The following is a 23,671-nucleotide window of genomic DNA, read 5'->3' as shown; positions in this document are numbered from 1 at the left end:
TTCCTATTCAACATATACTTAGTTGTTTAAAGCTTATGTGTTATGGTTTATATAATGTTGTTTTATTTTAATTGGGCTGTTAATTAATTTGACATTATTGTTTATTATTGATATTCTCCTTAATGTAGTCTTAGCATGTCATTGTTTTTATATTATTGATTGAATTGACATTATTGTTTTATTATTGCCTTTCCCCTTTTTTACATTGCTTTTTATTAGGCTATTGCTTGAATTGATATTATTGTGTACTACAACTATTCTCCTTACTATATTTGACCTACATTTTAATCTGTTCCCTGTTCAATTTTAAATATTATTATGTTGTTTTGTATTTATGTGTCGCTTTGGACAAAGGCGTCTGCTAAATCCATAACCATAACCATAACCAAGTAGTTTTCCTTTGATTAGGCTCACCTGGCAGACTAATTATCACAGGTGTGAGATTGATTTCAATGATCCAAAGAGACCTGAGACACAATGCCATCCATGAGTTTAATTGAAAAACAAAAAAATACATGTTTATGACACTTAAATCCAATTAGCATAATAATTTGGAACACAGTGTAAGTCGCTTTTGACAAAAGTGTCTGCTAAATTACATAACCATATATGATTGTAAATACAAATACAGGTGTAAATTACTTTGGATATAGATCCACCAAATTTCTATGACGTTTCTCAGCATATCTCTGGTATATTATGTTCGAAGTTATTCATTTATGACATGTAACCACTAGGTGGCAGAGATAAATCACTAAATTGTTCGTCTTCATGCTGATATGATATCATGATGTCGTTTTTATAGGGCTTGATCCACACATTGATTATCCATGTCAATGACCGTTGTGATTTAGCTTTCCCAAAATAGCATTCAGAAATACTTTAAATCTCACATTATACATCTCTAGGCTTCATCAGGACGTGTTGTACATAGTTGCAGTTGAGTGCCATTGATATTAACCAGTCAGTCTCCCGCCACTGTTAAAGCAAAAGTCTGCACTTGCAGCCTAAGTGATAACTACACTTGGAATTTTAACAGAGTACATTGCTGCCTTTGATTGGATGTTAGAGTGTACTTTGCGTCTTCATTCTGATTGGCTCATAACATTTTGGCTCCATCCGACCAACCAGTGACAGCGCGATGTGACAGACAACTCTTCAAAATAGGACAGGTTATCTTGCATCGCAGCGTTATCTCCCGTGGGATAGTGTGGTAAAGGCATTGTTCTTTGTACCATTAATTCTCCTATCGGTACCATTCATCTTTTTACATTTTTTACAGCTATTACATTTCAGTGCCTTTATTTTAGAATGTGCTCTGCTCTTAACCAGTCTCCTAGTAACATTATATTCGACTACGATCAGAATCGTCGAAATGTGGCTAGTAGTGGTGCAACTTCAGTGTTTATAGCTACATTAATGTATGTGAAACATGGTTTTTAATGTTTTTGTTTCAGCAGGTGTCAGTCGGTCAGTTAGTCAGTCTAGACAAAAACAACACAGCCGCGTTCATCACATAGGCTACAGACATTTTTGGCATTCAGCCTGAGAATGATGGCAACGTCAGATTAAATTCTGCAGTATTAATCGTAGTGCCATCGCAGAGCATATTTGGATTACGCTGCAGCACGAAGGGTGGTCAGATAGCTGCCATTTTATCGGTTTCGGTCGTGATGAGGTTGAGGAAGTGCTGACACTCGGATACCAATCGTTTGAGACGCACAAGGCTTCCCCGAGGCGTGAGAACCATGTCTATGGTGAGCACTACGAACAACCACGCCGAAGCTACCATGGATGATGCTATTGGGGTCTTGTATACGAATCCACTAGACGACTATGAACTGATCCATAGGATTGGGAGTGGGACATACGGTGATGTTTTCAAGGTATTTTATGTGGTTTTAAAACTCAATGTCCTTGTTGTGAAACTTTATGCAGTCAACAGACGGTTGATGGCAGCTTTTCTGTATTCTCTGCAAAACAGGCTGGCAATTTAGCCAGCGCTGTGCATGGTACAACTAACGTTACCTACCATTGGTAAATGTATAGGGCAGGCTATACACTATTATCAGGCCATTTTGTGAGCAGATCAGCATCGCTAAGAGTGATTAGAACGCCTTGTCCAAATGCACGTTTTGTTGAGTTATTGCACATCAAAATTGTAATCTCACACTGACCTTAAAGTAGGCTATGAGACCTGCGTATGAGCCTGTAATGTACTGTAACTGTACAAAAGTAGTACCACACACACAAACACACACATACACAAAGTCAGACAGTCACACAGGAAGATACTTCATGTTTACTGGAGGGCCAAATATAACAACCTGGAGATAACTACACACAATCTGTGAAAGTCAACAGATATTAGGCTATATCATTCTCAATTCATTCTCATCTTTGGTGCATTGTATGATTTGGCAAGGTGTCTCTCAACACCCTCAGTTTTGCCAGTTAACTTGTCATTGACAGATGAGGTCTACAAGGTATGCTGTGATTTCACAGTGAAACAGTGTCTCATCATCACAGGATGTCTTTTGGGTACTACAGGAAAGAAAACAGGAAATGAGGGTTACATTTTTTCGCAAACTTGGTTTTACTTAGCCTATATGCTAGTCTCTTATCATCTTTATGTAGCCTTGACTTTGAAGATGTCTGCATTTTATAGAAAGATGTCTGCTGCCATCTTTACCTTCTGATATCATGGCCTCTACTCAACAGCATAGTAACCTGCTAAACAATATTTCATTCCAAGGGCATGTACCAACTGCCAAGGCCACCAACACAACATTGTTGAAAACATACAGAGTTGGCCTAATCCAAAATTAAGCAAATCTGATGCCAAGTTAGAGTAGTTTGTCTCTTATCATGTCACATTTCCTGGTAAACTGTAGAACATATAATTGTAAGGTTCATGTACTGTAGAAATAGAGGAAGTGACAATGTATCTGCTCGTGAGAGCATATGAGTGCATGTCATGTCTTAAGGCTGATTTATGTTTCTGCGTCAACTTCGCAATGACTACAGCGTTGCCTCGACGCCGGCGTGAACTTTCGAAGTTCTGCGTCGGCTGTGTCTGCGTCGTTCACCACGGAAACGGTAGTCAGAATGGCGAACCCCAAAGACTGCTGTGCTGAAATATTAATCTTATTTGTTTGGCCTTTTCTTGCTAAGATTTTGACTGTATAATTAATTGTTGCTCATCCAGCCAGTTTCCCTGTTCAAATGTCAACCAGGTTATTGCAACACTGGCCATGATGAGCAGTAACTCAGACTAATGACATGTGAAGTGATCTCTCAGCAGCCAACTGGTTAGAAATAAACAGGTCCTAGCATAGGTGTGGGCACAAGTCTCTGAAATGATTCTGCAACAGGCCTATGGTTGGATGCAAGCATACAATCAATGTTTGCAAAGCCTGTGTATTGTAGATGAACCCCACCTAGATAAACAATAAGACATAGATAGCCTTGAATGGCTAACCTTCTCCAGCCTAAAAGTCAATTGCATTTCCACTTAGTTCAATGTTGTGAAGAGTGTCTCGGGAATGATGTCAAGTGGCTTTGTGAAATCTACAGGAAATGAACTGAAACTGCAGTTGGTTCAGACAAAGGTGGCAGAATCCGCAGCTTCCCCCCAATCAAGCTACTTCAGAGCAAGCCTGTGGGCCTGTAATCCTTTTAATTTCACTGGTATTCAGCCTCCTGCAGGAAATGAAAGCACATGCCTCTAACTGTACTGAAAACAAAGCCCCATTGAAAGATGTAGGCCACACTGGTGTACAGAAAGTACTTTTTTAACGTCTGAGAAAAGTAAAGTGTATCCATGTGTTTTAAAAAAAAAGCACTAGTTTTCACAGGTTTTCACAAACACTTCTCTAGGAATTGTCAGAATTGACTAAATTCAGAATGCATGAAGCGTTCAATGCCTAAGGCGGCTCTGTTTACATGTTCATACTCTTGGTTAGATTGAAGTAACATGAATGTTGCATATTACGATGAATCCTTTTTAGCCTGCTTAAAGGCTTCTGGTGGTCAGAGATGATTTGGTAAATGTTCTCTTTTATTCTCTCTCAACCTTCAAAGGCTCGCGATGTCAAAACATCTGTCATTTCAGCCATCAAGGTCATCAAGCTTGATCCTGGTGAGTTCTCATGCTTTACTCAAACTTGTGCCTTAGAGGTTCTTTTGCACTATGCCCAAAACCCACATTTTTGTGGTAGTTTGGCCTAAGATGACGATGCATGTGCATAGAATCTGACAGACAGTGGTGTTTTCTAACTGTGCAAATGGCTGCCTCAGCCCGATAAATTTAGTAGCACAGACTGCAAACAATCATGTGGTGTGAGCAACTGATCTGCTTTCTGTATTGATGGATAGTGCTTAATGTTGCTCGTAGGCAAAGTTATGGATTTGGGGAACAGCATTTGTTGTTGTATGTGTTAGTTTGGCCAGATGACACTATTGTGCTTCTAATGGATCTTTGACTTTCCTTCAGGGGAAGATTTATCAAGTATCCAGCAGGAGATCACCATGATGAAGGAATGTACTCACAAGAACATTGTGGCCTACTTTGGCAGCTATCACAGGTTGGGTTTTGCTGAGAAAGCACTGTAGCTTCATCTGCATTAGACTCCCATTCCAAATAAAGCCAAAACTCTCTCTCTCTCTTTCTCTCTTTCTCTTGTGACAGAAACAACAAGCTTTGGATTTGCATGGAATTCTGTGGGGGAGGGTCCTTGCAAGACATTTACCACGGTATGCTTGACCTAACTTGACCCATTAGCCTACATGTTTTGTTTTTTTGGCACCAATCGGGATCGAAAGTATCACTGGATCTGTCCATCTGTTAGTAAATGGATAGTAATGAGGATTTATATCTTGACGGGGCAGATGGCTCGTCTGGGCCTGATCTTGATCTGTCTCTTGCCAGTGTCTGTCTAATAAGTCAGAGTTACTGTTACTGTTAATACACTGCACATAACCTTACTGTGAACCATGCCACTTGCTTTACTGTATATAATACTGTCCACACTACACTATATGTCATATATTGTTTACTCTGCACTACCTGTCTATACTTTTCACATTGCACTTGTGCTTTTTTGCACTTCTGGTTAGACGCTAACTGCATTTTGTTGTCTCTGTACTTGTACTCTGCACAATGGCAATAAAGTTGAATCTAAATCTAATCTAAATTTAAAAAAGAGTAATCGAGTCTTGTTCTAGAGTCTGTTCATTATCTCGTTATTAGTCATGTTCCTGTTCTTGTTCATGTTCCATGTTGTTAATGTTCCATGTTCTTGCTCCCTGTTCTTGTTCTCTTAGTGACTGGACCCCTGAAGGAGAGACAGATTGCGTACGTGAGTCGGGAAACACTACAGGTGGGTGTGTAAACCCCACGACCCACACACAGTGCATCACAGGCGCCTTTGTATCTCTACACACAAAGGTTTAGCTGTACTATGACACGACTGTGTGTCTGTCTGTTTGATATCATTCTTCTCCTGTCTGCCATCTCTCATTGGGGATTTCTACCTCTGCTTTCTCCCTCAACAGGGGCTGCACTATCTGCACCAAATGGGAAAGATGCACAGAGACATTAAAGTAATGGTCAAAGCATTCTATTATATCCACACTACAATACTACAGTACTATCTTGTCCAGTTTTTGACCCTGTTGTCCAGTATTTGACCTTGTCGTTGGGCCAATGTTAAAATCGTGTTATAGTATAGTTTGTAATTTCTCAATGGTTTAATTTATATAGAATGGTTGTGTGTGTGTGTGTGCGTGTCTGTGTGTGTGTGTGTGTGTGTGTGTGTGTGTGTGTGTGTGTGTGTGTGTGTGTGTGTGCGCATGTGTGTGTGTGTGTGTGTGTGCGTGCGTGTGTGTGCGTGTGTGTTCACGCCTGTGTGTGAGGCAGAGAGAGATGTAATTGTCTTCATGTGAGGCTGTGGTGTCTGCGCTCATTGTGTCACTTTGTGTCAATTGCAGGGAGCTAACATTCTCCTGACCGAGCGAGGAGACGTCAAACTGGGTCAGTAACACTCACCTTGCATTCAGAATAAATATAATCTCCCTCATTCTCAATCTCTCTCACACACACACACACACACACACACACACACACACACACACACACACACACACACACATTCTTAAAATGATCATTTCGGATTTTGTTCTTGAATCTTCTTGCTTTACATAGCGGATTTTGGGGTAGCAGCTGAGATTAATGCTTCGGTCTCAAAGAGGAAGTCTTTCATTGGGACACCCTACTGGTAAGCAGTCTTAGCAGATTTAGCATTCACTAAATCATCTAATGGGAATCCATATCTGCCTCACACTAAATTCATACCTACATATATGAGCTAACAATTACATTTCTAACATCAACAGTAACATTTTAGTGGTATAGTAGTAAAAAGAGCCATTTTTCCAGGTTCTTCAACAGAAACATTGCATTGAGAGACCATAGTGGTTATGAAAGTACATGCTTGAGATCCACCTAAAGTGTTGAACAAATGAAAACAAATGTATCTGTATGCTCTAGGAGGAACAGAACAGGTCAAAACATCACTTCTTCTATTTTGTAAGAGATGGGAAATGAGACAGATATGGTTTTTGTTTTTAGTAGTACAGATTATACGTTTCGGTTTTTCTATGAGCACAGAAATTTAAACTCTCAGACAAAGCTAACAACAATTGCAACGACAGTCTCATACCATTGTAATTACATTTTTTTATTATTATTTACAGTTCATAAACAGTTTATTAACCAATAATATGAGCAATTGGTGACAAGGCCATTGTCATTATCAATGACCCTATTTCCAGTTATGCTTTATCAAAAAACATCTTCTGTAGTCCTGTATATATAATTCTGCATAGCCAGTCAATGAGCCTGTGCACATGTGCGGAAGACTCCTCACTTGCTCAGTAGCTTCCTGCTGGTCTCTCCTCAGGATGGCCCCAGAGGTGGCTGCAGTGGAAAAGAAGGGAGGGTACAACCAGCTGTGTGATATCTGGGCGGTGGGCATCACCGCCATCGAGCTGGCCGAGCTTCAGCCGCCCATGTTCGACCTGCACCCCATGAGGTGAGCTGGAGCCTGTGGTGCTGTGGCTAGCGCTGTTGCTAAAGCTAGCCCAACTCCAGAGCCTGCCGTTTCAGGCCGGTAGCAATGCATGCACACTGCATGTAATCGACTATTAGGTTATTTCAGTAGACCTAATGAAGTCAAAGGTCTTTCTAAGGGTTAGGCTTGTCCTTACTTTACTATGAAAAGGGAGAGATCATTTAATGTATTTGGAGTTAAAATGACCTTTCAGTTTAGAGATGACATGGTGTTACTGACAGCAGAGGTTTTGGAATGCCACCATAAACAACAAACTTTTAGGTGTATCTAAAATCTACTCTGTTTATGCAGGCTATTGCTGTTGCCTGCATATGCACGTTATAACTACTGTTATGTCTCTTGCCACTGCTACTACTCCTATTGCCAGAAGAGTCCTGTGCTTTGGGCAGGAAGTTAATGTTGTGCACAGGAAGTTGGAAGGTCATTATATGGATCACGTACAGTATGAGTCATGAGTGGGACAGGGTCAACAGTGTAAGTGTGCTGTCGCGTCACTCGGTCTGCCAGTTACTGTGAGACATTCTTCTGTAATTGTCTGCACTGAACCAACAGGCTGACCTGTAAGAATGACATGGGAACATGAGCTTTTAAGGGAGAAAGCAAAAAAGTAAGACCACAGGGATACCTAAGATTATACAGTACATACAAAGTGATCTCCTTTGAGGTTGACATAATAGTGTCAACAACTGTGTCTTCTTGCATCAGTAAATGGAGGAAGTGTAGGTCAGCCATTGTTTTCTTGCCATGTAATGGTGTTATGTCCTAATACGTTTGGACATATCTCCTTCATCTCCCTCCAGAGCCTTAATGGTCATGTCCAAGAGCAGCTTCCAGCCACCCAAACTCAAGGAGAAGACCAAATGGTAATGTCCCTACTGCATATGCCAGCACACTGACTCTCCCTACTAAAGACCTCTGCACACATCTGACACATAACTTTTAGGGAACCCAATGTGTTGCTACGGGTGAAACACTGTCAGCTGTTCCTTGATGTTGAATGATGAAAATGTGGATTGTGGATGTGGATACTAGTTTTTTATGCTCTACAGTATAGAGAAGTACTGGTAATATAAGCAAGAAGAACGTGCTTAAATGTATCTTAATTATCCCTTTGTCTTCATAGCAACAAATACAGCATACTGTAGCAATGAAAATGTTGTTTTAATACTCTTGGTATACCATGACCTAGTTGAAAGACTGACTGATGTCAGACATGTTAGAGTGATTTCATCTAAAGCTTGTTTTGATGACTTGCATCATTATCTCTCACCAAATGGCTTTCTCAGGTCAGCTGAGTTTCATAATTTTGTGAAGGCGGCGCTGACCAAGAGCCCACGCCGCAGACCAACAGCCGAAAAACTCTTACAGGTAACAGCACATTACATATATCTGCCGATATATATATATGGCAGATATAACACATGTGCTAAATATACGTTTAAACTCGTTCGGCTTTTAATCATGCATGTTGGAGTCACTCAGAGCATTTTGGTTGTATCACTTTTAGGGCAGTGTGAATGGAAAGTTTTGGAATCATTTTTAATCTGATCTCTACTTTAAAAGAATGTTTTTTTTAAATGTTTCCAGTGTTATGAACTGGACAGTTCTGGTTGCAGTCTTTGGGCAGCGTGCCAGCATTATGCAGCGCGACCCCCATTCCCTTTGTTTTCATATAGTAGGCCCCATAATCCCTGCCTAACGGCCTGCTCTTAAGATAATAGCATGATGGTGCATGAGCTCCTCATTTTCCTCTAAATCTCTGGTGTCGTGGTGCGTGACAATGCTTATGAAATATAATACACAAATAGTGGCCCATCAGCCATCCTCCGTGAAGATTAAACTCTAATATGGAAGTAAATTGCTTCGACCTTCTTTTTTCTGCATAAATCAGAATTCATGTGAAATTGCCCCTCTGTGGACAGTAAATGTGTGTGTGTGTGTGTGTGTGTGTGTGTCTCTATTTGTGGTGAACAGAACATTTGTTTTATAATGGTCTGTCAAATGTCTCTCAAAAAAAGCTCTGCCATCATGTTTGTTTTATAAGCAGGAACAGATGCAGTCTCCAATGCAGTGAACATACAGTATTTGTGTTGAAACAAACATTTGGTCTGTACATTGCAGACCATAGCAGCCTTATGTTCATCACAAATGCCAGTGGTGTGACAAAATTTCACATTTATTTAATTTATCTTGGAATGATCAGATGCCTCAAGAATTACAGAATAAATGAGACGAGTGAGCTTTCCTTGACTGGGGAAACCCACAAGGGACATTTAAATAAGTTTACTGATTGTTGATTACTGATAATTCATGATCACAAAATAGATGAAAATCTTTTCATAAAAAGACCAAATAAATAAAAGCTTTATAATCTGAATGTAGATTGATATCTAACATTACCTTACTGTCATGAAATGATTTATTAAAATTATCTTTTTTTTCTCTAAAGTAAAATGTAAGCGCAGTCAAGCCCCATGTCCCTGGGATGTCTTTTACTGTTGAGTTATGGGCCTGTGACTTTGACTTGGAAGGAAGTGTGGTTTGTAACTGAATAAATACAGCAGACTCAAGCCCCGCTCTGTTGATTCGGACACATTCCTGTCCTGGTGAATGTGTTCTTTTCCCAGCATGCATTTGTCACTCAGCTGTTGACTCGGACCCTGGCCATCGAGCTGCTGGACATGGCCAACAACCCTGACCTGCAGACGACACTCACCATGGACGAAAGTGACCTTGAGGTAAGTAAAGGCCGGCAGTCTGTTACTTTGCTCCTTTTTTTCACAATCTGCAGTAGAACTCATTCCCAAGCCTTTGAGCTAATGTTGGATTATCAACAGAGGCATTTGTAAACAAAGTGCTTCCAACTAGTGTCAGAACTAGCGTAGCCCTCAGGGACAACTTTTTGTTTGGACTGTTGGCAAGTCATCTTAAGCATCTGCCCTATTTGGCAGTATGAAACACAGCACTCGTGTGTGTGTGTGTGTGTGTGTGTGTGTGTGAGTGTGTGTGTGTGAATGAGTGCATACATACAGTACATGAGCATACTCATCTGCATGTGTTTATGAGTATTTCATCTACAACAAATCTGGAAACATAAACACATATTGGTGTAAATACCATGCATATGGTCACTATGTACTGCTTGTGTGTATGCAGACCTGCAGTGCCTTCCCGGATAAGATCCAGTCGTTGGGGAAACACCTGCTTGTCCAGAGGACCCAGTCGGAGGAGCAGTGTAAGTACTGGGGCTCATCTCTAGTCTGCTGCTTGTTTATTGTTTATCACATCAAAAACCTCAGCCGGTTTATTTTGTATGCTGAATATAGCATGACGTGAAGTTGATGCAAGATGTGGTGGGATTGGAAGCATGTCAAAAGAACTTTGACTACATTAGCTCATTCATGGTTTTAGTGGTCTTGCTTTTATTTTGGTGTCATGACAACAACACCATTCTTTTGCATTTAATACCATAGCAAAGAGGTGGTTGTTTTTCATATTGATTACACTTTTATTGGTTTGGCTCGTGCTGCAGTGTATTGGCATTGCAGTTTTGACTGAATTGGCGCCCCTGAGCTCTCTGGTAAATCTGACCACCCCAGCAGTGATGAGGGAGACAGGGCCGGCCACTGAGAGCCTATTGTTTGGATACTGCTCTGGGTTCCAGAATGGCATGGAACCACGCCAGTTCCAGAAGGGCACCCATAGCCACTGCAGCAATGAGAGGCCACTCCAGAAAACATGAAAGAGGGCAGTGTTGACAGCTATGTGTGCGTATGCGCCACGCGTGTGTGTGTGTGTGTGTGTGTGCGTGTGTGTGCGTGTGTGTGCGTGTGTGTGTGTGTGTGTGTGTGTGGGGGGTGTAGTACAGGACTGTATTAACTGCAGTCATAAAACACATTAACAGGATATTTTTAGTGTGAAAGTGTCATTTCCGGAGAGGCTACGCCCTGTATGAAGTGACTGCATGGTGAGCAAAGCATAGTGACTAAAACATTGCAGTCATTAGCCAGGTGTTTTCCTGACAACAGAAATGACCTTTTTTAATGAACAATGAATGAACAACACCTCTCATAAGATAAAAATGAAAATAGCTTTGTCAACAAAAGATACATTAAAGCTTTCAATTAACAGTAATTATTGTCTGTTGGTACTTCATTCATTAGCACACTCTGCGCCACATTCCTAGTCTTTTCTCCATTTGCAAAGCTCTTGTATTGTTGTGCGTGCCTTACATGCTTTCTGACACGCAGTACAAAGACTTAGGCACCATGCTCAGTTCCTGTTTACCAGGGAGAAGTAACAGGGTTTATACTCATACAGATCTTTTTGAAAATGAAAGTCCTTGAGGGGAGCAATTATAGGGTGCTGTTTGTGCATGTGTATTTACTTTTGAACCTTGAAAACATTTGAGCCCGTTTTAGATGTCCTGGGCCTGTTCAAAGTCCCTGATTATACAGTCTGTTACTAGTACTGTGGTAATGGATTTTTAAAAATGTATTTATTGTAAGAGCAATGAAATGAGATGGAAGAATTCTCCATTGTGGTCTTTTTTAGTTGATCACATGAAATTTGGACCTCCCATAAGGAAAGAGACTGATCCCACCCCTGACCTGGTAGGATGTTTGTTTTATTATTTGTGGTATTTTTTTCTGTTGAAAGTAATATGTAAGTAAAGAGAATGTAAGGAGGAAAGTCAGGTTAACTGTGTGACTTCTCAACAGGCCCTGTATGATGAATGGAGTACCATTGGGGTCAGCAAGGACTCCCCGTAAGTGCTCTCTCTCTGTCTGTCTGTCAGTGTGTGTGTGCGTGTGTGTGTGTGTGTGTGTGTGTGTGTGTGTGTGTGTGTGTGTGAGGGTTGTGCAAAAGTCCAGAATTGAATTGAAGCTGGCTCTTAAATTCCAATTCAATTCTTCAATTTCACCTGCATTGCAATTCGAATTTTGCACAACCCTGGTGTGTGTGTGTGTGTGTGTGTGTGTGTGTGTGTGTACATGCACATATTCTCTTATGGTTCCTATAAAGGTTTATAGATGAAGCTAAACTATTTGGATTTTTTGTAGGAGTTTGTTGGAAAGTGTTGAGGAGGCATTGCAGAGGTAAGAAAACCAGAAAGCCATTATTTTTATCCTACGAGTCAGTGTGCTAAAGCTAAAGTTTCCGCTATGATTTCATTTATTTGTAGTATTATATATAATTGTATATCAAGGCCCTTTATGTTTAACAACTTATGACGTCCCTTGACTACTAGGAGTCTTAACTAATACTTCAGTAGAAGTTACTTTGAGTCACTGACACATTCAAATGTTGTATTTAATGTCTGTAGTTGTTTCATGTCTATTGAGCATTGCATTTTAATTACAGAAGTCTAACCATCAAGAGGGCTCTGCCTGCTGGAGGGAATGCAAATGTAAGTCTGTGGCTGTAGGTAGGAATCACACAAACAAACAATGTCAAACTTATTTGACCTTTGGAGGATATTTGGATACTTTAGCAGGCTTAGTACGGTGCTATGCAGAGTTATCGTTGGCAGTTTAACTCAAATTACTGAAATTGTGGTACTTCATTCAAACATTAATAAACTCTGTCATAGACATAGGAGTTAGAACAACGTCTTTGACTGGCTGATTGCATGAGTGAATCCAGTACAGTAAATACAAGCTGCTCAAAGGCTAAGCAACACTCCTCACATCTGTTTTTTGATAACCCAGGATTCCCCAGGCTCTGATGATGAGGACAAATATGGCACTGTGAAGAGAGGCACCGTGGTGTCAGAGTTGTCCTCCACGTCCTCCGTCTCCTCCTCCATCACCTCCATCTCCTCCACCCCGCTCAACGCTAAGACCCCGGGCAGCGCTCCGGCTCCCCTCCTGGACGAGTCGCCCCTCCTGGGTGGCTCGGGCCTCTGTGACCTCTCGCTCTCGCTGCTGGCCGGCTCGGAGCTCTTCTCCGACTCGGCGCTCTTCTCCGAGTCCTCGATGAGTCTCAGCTCGCTGCTCTCCTCCCCCACGGAAGGTAAACCACCACCATGGTTACCATGGTCATCTTGGTCACCACGTCCACCGCGGTGACTGCGGTGCTCCCACTCCTCCTCTGAATGCCTTCCCTATGCTAGGCATAGGCTTTGATTATATTGCACAATAATGGTGGTTAGAACTGAGCTGTTTATTCCAAAGATGTTCTCCACTTTGTATGTTTGTCTAAAGCAGGGTTAGGTCTTGTGTGATCGTTTGTTTTATTTTGCACAGCATCATAGAGCAGTTCCATAACAGTCCTTCATTACTTCATTGTTGCTTTACACTCCATTTCACCATAGCTTTATTCACATTCAGTCAAGTCTGATCCTAAAATCTTGCTCACACTAATGCCATGGAGTTGAACTACTCCCCAACCCTGGCCCACAGTGACGTGAAGTGGAGGGTACAGAGGGGTGATTATCGAGCATGCCGCTGTGGTCAGAACAGAGAAGACTGGCTCATTCCTCAGAGTGTTTCCATTCCTTCCCCCTCTAATGTCTAAACCCTGCTTGCGTGGGGGAGACTTGAAACTGTGGGATTGCAGTGACACATTTGTGCCTCCAGGGGGCGGTGTTCCCAAGGAGCCGGGGGGAAAAACGGGGAGGGACGCGCCTCCGACTCGCCAGCCTCCTCTGTCGCCAGAATGGAGCACGCTTCGCAGGAAGACCGAGGAGTCGGTGAGTGGGACTCCGCAGGAAGTATTCCCAGTGGAATAATAGGAAGACATAAATAAATGAAAGAAACCTTAAATATTACATACAAAATGTTACACTGACCTAAGAATACAGGGATTGAATGAATTCTGTGGTGCTGAGAAACACAGGCTGTGCAATAAGTCTGTTTTTGTTTATTTGTTTGATTGTTTGTTATGATTAAGTGTTGTAACGTTGTGATTATGTTTTTTCTGCTCTACAGAGGTCTGACTCCCACGGGCTCCCCCCTACACCCCACGTGCACGTTAGTCATCTTTTATGGAAATAAATACTCGCAACAAAACTGCAAAAGTATCTCGCTTGTGAGACCTGCATTTTTGATAGTTACCATTATCAGAGCATATGCATTATTACTGTCAAGCGCAATTGTTCATGTCTATAAAAGATCCCTGTCTGGTTATACAACGAGACATTGTTGAATATTTTAGTCACTGATTAATATTTCAAACTGTCAGTGAAATGCAATAGATGCTTACTGCTGATAGCAGCTTCAATGATTTATAATCATATTCACTCATTGTGCTAGTTTTTCAACATGAATAACACATCCTCCATTTGTGTTTTGTGTTTGGTATTGATAAGGGCAAGTGAACTGTACCTAAAGCTCATGTGTCTGTGTTCTAGATGGGAGCCTGTTTCTCTAAGGTGTTCAACGGTTGTCCCCTGAAAACCCATTGTGCTGTGACGTGGGTTTTACCAAAGACCAAAGGTAAACTCCACCAAGAAGGAAATAATAAAACATTATATTCATCTACTTTACAGTAACTCCCATATTAGATAACAGAAGACCCATACAATCTTTCCATCAATCAAAATGCATTCCTGTAGTATCTTATAAAAAAACAACTATTAATAATAATAATAATAATAATAATAATTACACAGGGATCATGTCTGGGTCATAACACGGCTATAACATATGTAGCCATGGCCGTCTGGGTCATGTGTATAACCAGTAGCAGTAGGGCTTCGGACTTGTAACCGGAGGGTTGCTGGTTCGAACCCTGACCAGTAGGAACGGCTGAAGTGCCCTTGAGCAAGGCACCTAACCCCTTACTGCTCCCCGAGTGCCGCTGTAGCAGGCAGCTCACTGTGTGTTTACTGTGTGCTGAGTGTGTTTCACTAATTCAAGGATTGGGATAAATGCAGAGACCAAATTTCCCTCACGGGATCAAAAGAGTATATATACTTATACTTAGTAACATACAGTACATAGAGATACAAAGATGAGTTCCCACTGTGTTTATGATGTGGTGGTTGTTCCTCCTCTGTGCCCAGATCAGTACCTCATCCTGGGAGCAGAGGAGGGAATATACACCCTCAACCTCCACGAGCTCCACGAGGACACCATGGAGAAGGTACAGCGTTTTTTCATGCATACTTTCTTCAATTTGAAGCCACCCTGGTCAAACTACCTTAGTGTCTATATTTTTATTAAAAATATTAAATCCCTCTGTCACTGGTATGGAGTTTAGCCTCACTTAATAATGTTATATGGCATACGTATGTAAGCACACAGGGTTAGGTATATACAGTTCGGCTCATATGTTTTTGAACCCATGCTAAAGCTAAAGCATAATCTTTTGGAAATTGATCTTAATGCCTTAATTTAAAAAAATGAGGAAAACTCCAACCTTTAAGGACACCAATTTTCTTTGTGAAGGAATAATCATAATTAATCATAATTAAAATCATAATTAAATAAATGTTCTCCCTTAAAATATAGGGGTCATAAATATTCACAAGTATTCAGTTAGCCTATTAGCTGGTTTGATTTGCATTGAGCTCAATGAGCATCAAACCAGCTAATAGGCTAGCTGAAATAACACCATGAAAGGTATGTGATGATGTGGGGCTATTTTAATTCCAAAGGCCAAGGGAACTTTATCAGGATGCATAGTATCCTGGATCCATGAAATAACTGACCTTTAAAAATAAAAATCTGCCTGCCTCTATTTGAATTTAATATAGGGGTGCGAATACATATTTATGAGACAGTATTCATTCACAAAGAAAATTGGTGTCCTTAAAGGTTGGATATTTCCTCATTTTTTTTACTTAAGGCATTAAGATCAATTTCTAAAAGATGATTTTATATTCCTCTTTTTAGTCAACTTTAGCATGGGTTCAAAAACGTATGAGCCTAACTGTATTTGTCATTTTATTGTGACATTTCATTGCATTTTATTATTACAAATTATGTTCTAATAGACAGTTAATGTGCCTGTATGAAGTGTTCCAATTTGATTGTATGAGCATATGGACCCTTTCAAGAGAGTTCCATTATCAGCATCATAGTTGGCCCCACAAGACTTCCTTTTTAACATTCCATATGTTATCTTAATGCAGAGGAAGTAGATTGGGGCCCAAATAGAACGTTTAAGCATTGTTTTTGTTTACTTTGTTGAAAGGGTCCATTTACAAAAGACAAAGACTGTAATAGGGTAGTTATTATGTGTGACCAGTGCACATGTATGCCCTGTGATACAGCTCCTTCCCCAGAGATGCACCTGGCTGTATGTCATGAACAATGTGCTGATGTCTGTTGCAGGTAATTCCTCTCGTTGCTTAGACAACATATTTTTGTGTCACTATGAAAATATATAGGGAAAATGCCCCATGGGATGCAATGCTTTCAGTCTGTAGTCATTCTTGGCTCTGTGCTGAAGTTTGAGCTTGTGTATGTTATTCGAAACTCAGACTTTGTGTAAGTAGAGGCCACAGACTGTATCACCTCTTGACCTCACCCCAGGTGACCTTGCCTCTGATTGGTTCACAGGCAAGTCCTCGCAGCTCTCCTCCCACAGCCTCCCGGCACTCTTCGATGAGCGGCGAAACATGCAGAGGAGGCAGGGCCACCTGTCCATCAACGCACACCGCCTCAGCACCAGGATCAACTCCAAGTGAGTGGACGCACGTGGACACAGTCACACACCATACACAGAGATTAGTCAGAGAATACCAGTAGTAGTAGCCACTGTTCATTTACAGATTGTACAGGTAAACATTTTTGACAAATTGAGTTATTAAGCTAATTAAATGTGATGCATCATATGTTAGGTTAAGACATAAGAAAAGGGACCATCAAGTAATTCATTTTAAATAATTGTTTCTTTTCCTAAAAAAATCATTCAGCCAGATAGTCAGCCAGTTTTGTACCGGGCCATCCTAACATCTTCAAGAAAATGCATCTTCAATGCATTCACTGAAATGTAGTTAGGTGCACACTGAAATGTAGTTAGGTGCCAGTGGTGGAGGAAGTACTGAAACTCAGTACTTAAGTAAAAGTAATATAAGCAGAGAAATATTTACTTTAGTAAAAGTAAAAGTACCACAATGCCAACCCTACTTAAGTAAAAGTAAAAAGTACCTGATTTTAAATGTACTTTAAGTATTAAAAGTAAAAGTACTTGCATAATGATTTATTATCTTAAAATCTAGGCCTATAAAAAAATCAGTAGCCTATGAGCTGTGGCATTTTAATAAAGCTGTTTTAGGTTATACTAGGCTAGATAGTTTTAAGCTGATGTAATTGTGCTTACCATCCGTGGCCCAGTTTACATTCTGACTTACAATTCTGGAGACTAATTCTGGTTATCGTGATCTGCTGAGTTAAGTATCATTCAGCAAAACACGAGAGGCTGAAGTTTATCGGGGTAGACAAGGGAAACGTCCAGTGGATCATAATGCCAATTCTGCTGGTCCAGATTGAAGAGAAAAGTTGTTGAGAAAGGTGTCTTTATGATAAGGTTCAGTTTCACTTGCGCAGACGCGCATAAACATTGAATGAGCGCTCACTTTACTACCCCCCAAATGTAGGCTATGCCTCTTTATTTGATCACACAATTAAGAAATATTTTAATCCGGAACATGTTTAGTTTTTTTTGGACATCGGTTCTATAGTCTACCATTTATTTGTGCCGCAAATGATCAGACGTGTGACAGACGAATGGGCATAGCCTGTAACTTCGCTGCTCCGCGGACTCGCAATCTCATCGGAGACGAGGCCCTGCTCCAGATAATAGACAGAGAATGGCAAGCATATGCTCAGGGCACAGAACACAGTTGCATGTCCAGTATAGCCATGGGTCTGGTGAATATAGCCTACCAAATGCAGATGGCTACCAGCTCACACTTTGCCTGGTCTAGACTAGTTTCAAAGATTTAGAAGCAGGGCACGTAGCACGATCTTTAGCAACCCAGCCCCCTGGTGAAACAAACGTGTTTGTCAAAGAGAAAAAAAAACTGATCATAAAATGTAATGTAAAAAGGAACGATGGTGGTGTAGAAATGTAGCGGAGTAAAAGTACAGATAAATGCTGCAAAATGTAACGAAGTAAAAGTCAAAAGTATGCACTATAGATTCTACTTAAGTAAAGTACAAATACGTAATACGGAAAATTTACTTAAGTACAGTAACGAAGTATTTGTACTTCGTTACATTCCACCACTGTTAGGTGCACACTGACATGTGGCATGCTCTGCCCCTGCAGGAAGTACTCCATGTCTGTGAAGATACCAGACACTAAAGGCTGCCGTGGGTGTCGTGTAGGTGAGAAAGCACGTCTGTGGATCAAAGAATGAGCCTTTGTTGTTAAACACCAGCCATCATCAACCACCTGTATCTCTCTCTCTCTCTGTTCTCTCTCAGTTCTCTCTCTCAATTCCCTCAATGCCATAATGAAACAATCTCTCTCTCTCTCTCTCCCTCTCTCTCTCTTTCTCTCTCTCTCCCTCTCTCTCTCTTTCTGTTCTCTCTCTCTCTCAATACCCTCAATGCCATAATGAAACAATCTCTCTCTCTCTCTCCCTCCCTCTCTCTCTCTCTCTCTCTCTCTCTCTCTCTCTCTCTCCCTCTCTCTCTCTCTCTCAATACCCTCAATGCCATAATGAACCAATATCTCTCTCTCTCTCTCTCTCTCTTTCTGTCCTCTCTCTCAATGCCCTCAATGCCATAATGAACCAATCTCTCTCTCTCTCTCTCTCTCTCTCTTTTCTCTTTCTCTTTCTTTCTCTTTCTCTCAGTGCGTAACCCCTACACAGATAGCACCTTCCTTTGTGCCTTGGTGCCTTCTGGTTTAGTTCTTCTTTTGTGGTATGATCCGCTGCAGAAGTTTATGCAACTTAAGGTAAGCAACCACCCACAGACACCTGTATTGTGGAACAGTACAAACAGGCACGAGAGCAATAATGAAGCACAGAGATAAGCTCTGTGTAGATAGTTGACTAAATATTAATCTCTGCCCCCTTGCCCAGCACATAGCGATGAGTTTGCCCGAGTCGCTGCCCATCGTTGAGCTCCTGGTGGTGGAGAGCGAGGAGCTGCCGCTGTTGTGTATAGGGGTCAAAGGTCACTCGCCACACACAGCACACACTAACGGGCAGCTGAAGTTTGACCTCATCCGCCTGGACGATACCCCTCAGGACAAGCCAGGTACTGAATGCACGGAACCTGTGTATGGTCCCACTAGGCCCTACTATTGTGCTGCACAAACATGTCACTCCTGATGTCAGTTCAGAATGTTGTTCCTGTTGAAAATGTTGAGTCATTAGTCACAAGTCATAACAAATCAGTGATGACAAAAAGCCTGGTAGGGGAATGTGGAGGAGGTTGGTGCTTTGGTTTGGTAGACTATGCAAATTATTTTTTCCCCAATGATCATAGTGTTCTTCTTCAGTTCATTCATCATTGTGTTGTCAGCACTGTGCTTTAAAGAGATCCATCCTTCTAATTTGAATAAAATTGCAACATAGTGTGTGTGTGTGTGTGTGTGTGTGTGTGTTGACAGATGGCGAATCTCTCAGTGTGCAGCAGGTAACTCAGCTGGACAGAGACACCGTTCTGATTGCACTGGAAAGTGAGTTCATCTTTATTTCCTCATTTCCTGTTGCCCCAAGCAGGAAGAGGGCCAACCCTTCTCTATTACTGCCTGTGACTTCCTCCATGGTGGCGTAGCACACCATGGAGGAAGCCTGTAAGCTGTGAATACTGAGGCAGAATTATGAGACACAGCACTTTTAATCAAGTCAAGTTAATTTATTTACATAGCACATTTAACGCAACAGGGTTGACCCAAAGTGCTTTAAACTTTAACATTAGATCCCAGTCATCTGAGTGAATTTCTTTCATTTTTTACGAAAATTCAGCACTTATAATGCATAATGCAAACTGAGATGGATTGATTCTGTGAAGTAAAGTGGTTCAAATGGTTTGCTGACCTGAACCATTTTGTATATGGAGAGTAGCCTAACATTTCTGATGTGAACTATGCTGATCCTTGAAACATATGACTTTATCAGGCTTCTACTTGGGTCTGCTGATAAGAGCAATTGTTTAAATATATGACCCTAAGAGAGATTATAATAATTTCTTTATGAACTCTGTTCTGTCTAAATGTTGCAGTAGTTCACCTTGCACAAAGATTTTCAGGTAGTCACAGATGTGAAATGTATTTGTTTTAAATACAGTATGTAGTGCCTTTGGTGGAATATCTGTGTATAGTCATGTTAGTGCCCTCTTGTGTCCAGTGGTGGTAATGGTCCTAAAATAAATCCTATAGCAGTTAGGGACTTTACTGAGTTTGTGACCATGGCTTGGATTACGGGAACAACCGTCACTAAGAACATAGTGCTGTTCAGAGAACAGCCTGCATAAACCATGTTTACATCAAGTGCAACAGGTGTCAATTGTTGACATAGTTGTGGGGTTGTGTGGATGGATTGGCACATCGTAAACCGAGTTCGGGAGATTAGCACCACGGTCTTGCCTGTCTGTGTATGTAAACACTGCTCTGTCTAATGGCTTAGAACAGGAATAGACATGGGTGTCTGCATTTGGAGAACTCTCTGTGCTGCTGAGAGCAACAATGCAGAACAAAATAGAGTAGAGTAGAATAGAGTTTGGAGTTATTAGACAGCCCCTTTCAATTCTAATCCTTGTTAAAACATCAACTCTGCTTGAATTATAAAATAATTTATCTATTTATAGATATATTATTGCATTGTTGTTTATACAATGACTTTGCGTAACCATATTACAGTTTTGACCTCGTATTGTGCCCCTTCCCTACAGAAACTGTGAAAATTGTGGATCTACAGGGATGTCCCATCAAAAACATGGCCTCAGCGCTCACCTTTGATTTTTCCATTGAGACTTTGGGTGAGTGTGTGTGTGTGTGTGTGTGTGTGGTGTGTGCTCGCGCATGCATGCTTACTTCTTGTTGTTTGTTTATATTTTTTATGAGCCAAATTTGTAATGTCTCGTGGGAATTGTGTTTTTAGATGTCATGTCCTGCTACACAGACCAGAGGATGTGGAATAATGTTGTTTCAACTGTCGTTGTCCCCATATGAATAATGAATACAGACTGTACAATGTGTCGTGTTTGGTGTGGAGAGATTCAGTTTTGCAGCACTATGCATCAACCGTGTCCCTGGTACTCCCAGATCCCAATATGAAGTGATGATGGCGCGTAGTTTGGTTTTAACATACCACATCTGTAAATGTTCAAACAGTGGAATGCTCTGCTATGTTTTGTCATGTCTTATAGTAAAAAGGCTTTTCTTGCTCTCTAGTGTGTTTGCAGGACAGTGCCCTTGCCTTCTGGAAACATGGACTCGGTGGGAGGAGCCTCTGTAAGAATGAGGTGATGTCATTTGAAACTTCAGTTCCAGTGAAACCCAAGTTAATGAAAGCACACTGACATAAGGGGTCTTGGATACACCTCTGTCGCCTCTCACTATACCGGCCTATTTGAAAGATTGTTCAATGCATATTACTTATTAAACTGCAAGCCACATCTCAACAGTATTTTCCCCATGCTGTACCAGAGTCTGGCCACTTGATGTTAATATTTTTTTTGTTTGGTTTGTTTTTACTACAGGTAACGCAGGAGATAACAGACAAAAGTCGCATATTCAAAGTCTTAGGGACAAATAGGTATGTTATCATCACTTCTGGTATCCACACTAATATCTATTGTAGTATACACACCTACTCAGCCTCCGCATGATGGCCAACATGTAAACCTCACACCGCTTTCTACCATGCAGGGACATCATTCTCCAGAGCACACCCACAGAGGATCCATCCGCTGCCAGCAACCTGTACATCCTCACAGGCCATGAGAGCAGCTACTGAGAGGAACACACAGGGGATTTGGACTCGGGACCGGGACATAGTCTCCACACACCCACGGAGGATATGAAGACCAGCCCTTAGATGGTCGTCCTTCAGAAAGCAGAGGGGATAGTGATGGAGCAACGCTGTGAGCTACAGCAGAGAGATCCCCAGAGCAAAGCTCCCATTAGCTGACCTAGGGTCAGTTGAGAGGGCTGGCAGAAGGTTGCAAGGAGACTGGTGTTGTGTAGTGAGTTGAGTTTTTTGACTTGACTTACTTGTCAGTTTTTGTTATTTATTTAAAACAATTTATTTTGGTGAGAAAGCCCTCTGTGGGCAAAGATGGAGAAAGGCAGCTTGTGGTGTCGGGAGACTTGAATGATTCCTTCAAGAAGAAGAAGAAGAAAGTGTGGTGCTGGACAACACCTTGAGAAAAGCCACAAGACAAGCAAGCAAACAGTCCGGAGGAGCACTGCTGGCTGGTCACCGACGCCCAGAGCTCTTGGGATTTTTCCACTCATTATGTTCACTGGTCGCCAGAGGAAAGACGTTCTGGCTCATATCGCAGCCAGCCCAGTCAAGCAGAAAACTTGAGTGAACCATTGATGGTTATGTACACGTATGCCATGGAATCGGTCACCTGACCTTTCGTTAGCACATGCCAACTTCCGCAGAGCTATCAGCATACTCTGCCCTCAAAGGGTAATAGAACATAATTTGCCATTGCCTGGGAACAGCAAAATGCTAACCAAAAAGCAATGTTGTGGTCACGTGAGTGACTTATATTTATGAGTTGTATTACTTCAGGCCTTTCTGGAAATGTGTGAGAACTGGAGCACAGGTCATTACGAACAGACTAGCGACTCAAATAAGTAAATACTGCTTATCCCATGGACATGTTAACGCCATGGAAAACAGACGAGAATGTAGATCATTAAGTTGTTGAGATCTTAGGTGTATGGAGGGTGGAGGGGGAGAAACTTTCCTCTGTTTGCGCTATGAGCTCATTTGTCATGGGGTAGACCAGCCAGCTAGCCACCTATGACATCACTCCTCAGTTTGGAAAGGGGACTGTTCCAAAGATTTGATACAACATTCCCTTTGTTGAAATGGGCTGAACCTCAAGAGACTTGTCTTTTTTTAGAGTGTCACGTAAGCCAGCGAGAGTTTGGGATTATTTTGTGGTAGTGTGAAGGAAGAACCTCTCCATTAACAACTGTGTGATTCATGGGCTCAGACAAATACAGTCTTTCAAAAGGCTGTAAAACTGAGCGATAGAAAACACAAAGCAAATTGCCTGAGAATGTATTGGTTGCCAAAGATGAAGAACGAAAATAAACATCTATGTTCCAAGAATGTTTTGTGACTTATTTTGTGATATTTATGAGTTCACATGAGTATTATGTTTTCCTTCTTCACTTGTTCTTTTAGTTTGTATTCATCACTGGCGTTCCTGTAGGTTTACTGAACAGTAGGGGGCATTATAAACAAACACAGAAGAGGCATCTACGTTTAGACTAAAGACTGAAGATAGATCGTATGGAACTAAATTAACTTGTGCACCTTGACCTAAAGTATAATGAACAGGAAACAGTTCATAAATTGAGCATGAATAGTTGTCTTTAAATTGACATCATCTGTTAAAACAATTATACATGAGCAGTGAATATATTTATTCTGTATTCTTTGA

At 41.2% G+C, this 23,671-nt stretch overlaps 1 protein-coding gene across 2 annotated transcripts; it reads left to right on the top strand.

Annotated features, from left to right (window-relative positions):
* The first annotated feature begins 1,155 nt into the window (after positions 1-1,155).
* On the top strand, positions 1,156-22,147 carry map4k6 (mitogen-activated protein kinase kinase kinase kinase 6). Of its 2 annotated transcripts, none has more exons than XM_048268894.1 (32): positions 1,156-1,886; positions 4,084-4,141; positions 4,496-4,586; positions 4,691-4,755; positions 5,326-5,381; positions 5,557-5,604; positions 5,992-6,034; positions 6,206-6,278; positions 6,963-7,094; positions 7,934-7,996; positions 8,420-8,501; positions 9,761-9,871; positions 10,290-10,368; positions 11,688-11,746; positions 11,855-11,901; positions 12,197-12,232; positions 12,498-12,543; positions 12,845-13,148; positions 13,715-13,827; positions 14,066-14,107; positions 14,488-14,572; positions 15,142-15,221; positions 16,354-16,414; positions 16,643-16,766; positions 18,357-18,415; positions 18,889-18,992; positions 19,120-19,297; positions 19,653-19,721; positions 20,936-21,022; positions 21,438-21,508; positions 21,746-21,801; positions 21,915-22,147. In XM_048268894.1, the coding sequence occupies exons 1-32, from the start codon at positions 1,749-1,751 to the stop codon at positions 22,000-22,002; spliced, it is 2,748 nt and encodes a 915-aa protein (XP_048124851.1). In that variant the 5' UTR covers positions 1,156-1,748; the 3' UTR covers positions 22,003-22,147. The 2 variants fall into 2 exon arrangements, with proteins under 2 accessions (XP_048124851.1, XP_048124850.1); XM_048268893.1 differs by having other exon boundaries at positions 16,616-16,766.
* The last annotated feature ends 1,524 nt before the right edge of the window (positions 22,148-23,671 follow it).

This window comes from Alosa alosa, chromosome 2 (genome assembly GCF_017589495.1).
Source record: "Alosa alosa isolate M-15738 ecotype Scorff River chromosome 2, AALO_Geno_1.1, whole genome shotgun sequence".
Classification (NCBI taxonomy): Eukaryota; Metazoa; Chordata; class Actinopteri; order Clupeiformes; family Clupeidae; genus Alosa; species Alosa alosa.
Note: the sequence above shows the minus strand (reverse complement) of the source record. Positions and strands in the feature narration are given on the sequence as shown.

Bases quoted from the DNA above. Each gene is read 5' to 3' on its own strand.
- map4k6 (XM_048268893.1), top strand. From the start codon at position 1,749: ATGTCTATGGTGAGCACTACGAACAACCACGCCGAAGCTACCATGGAT. The intron at 5,382-5,556 runs GTGGGTGTGTAA...CTCCCTCAACAG, and splicing joins TGAGTCGGGAAACACTACAG to GGGCTGCACTATCTGCACCA. The intron at 21,509-21,745 runs GTGATGTCATTT...TTTTTACTACAG, and splicing joins GGAGCCTCTGTAAGAATGAG to GTAACGCAGGAGATAACAGA.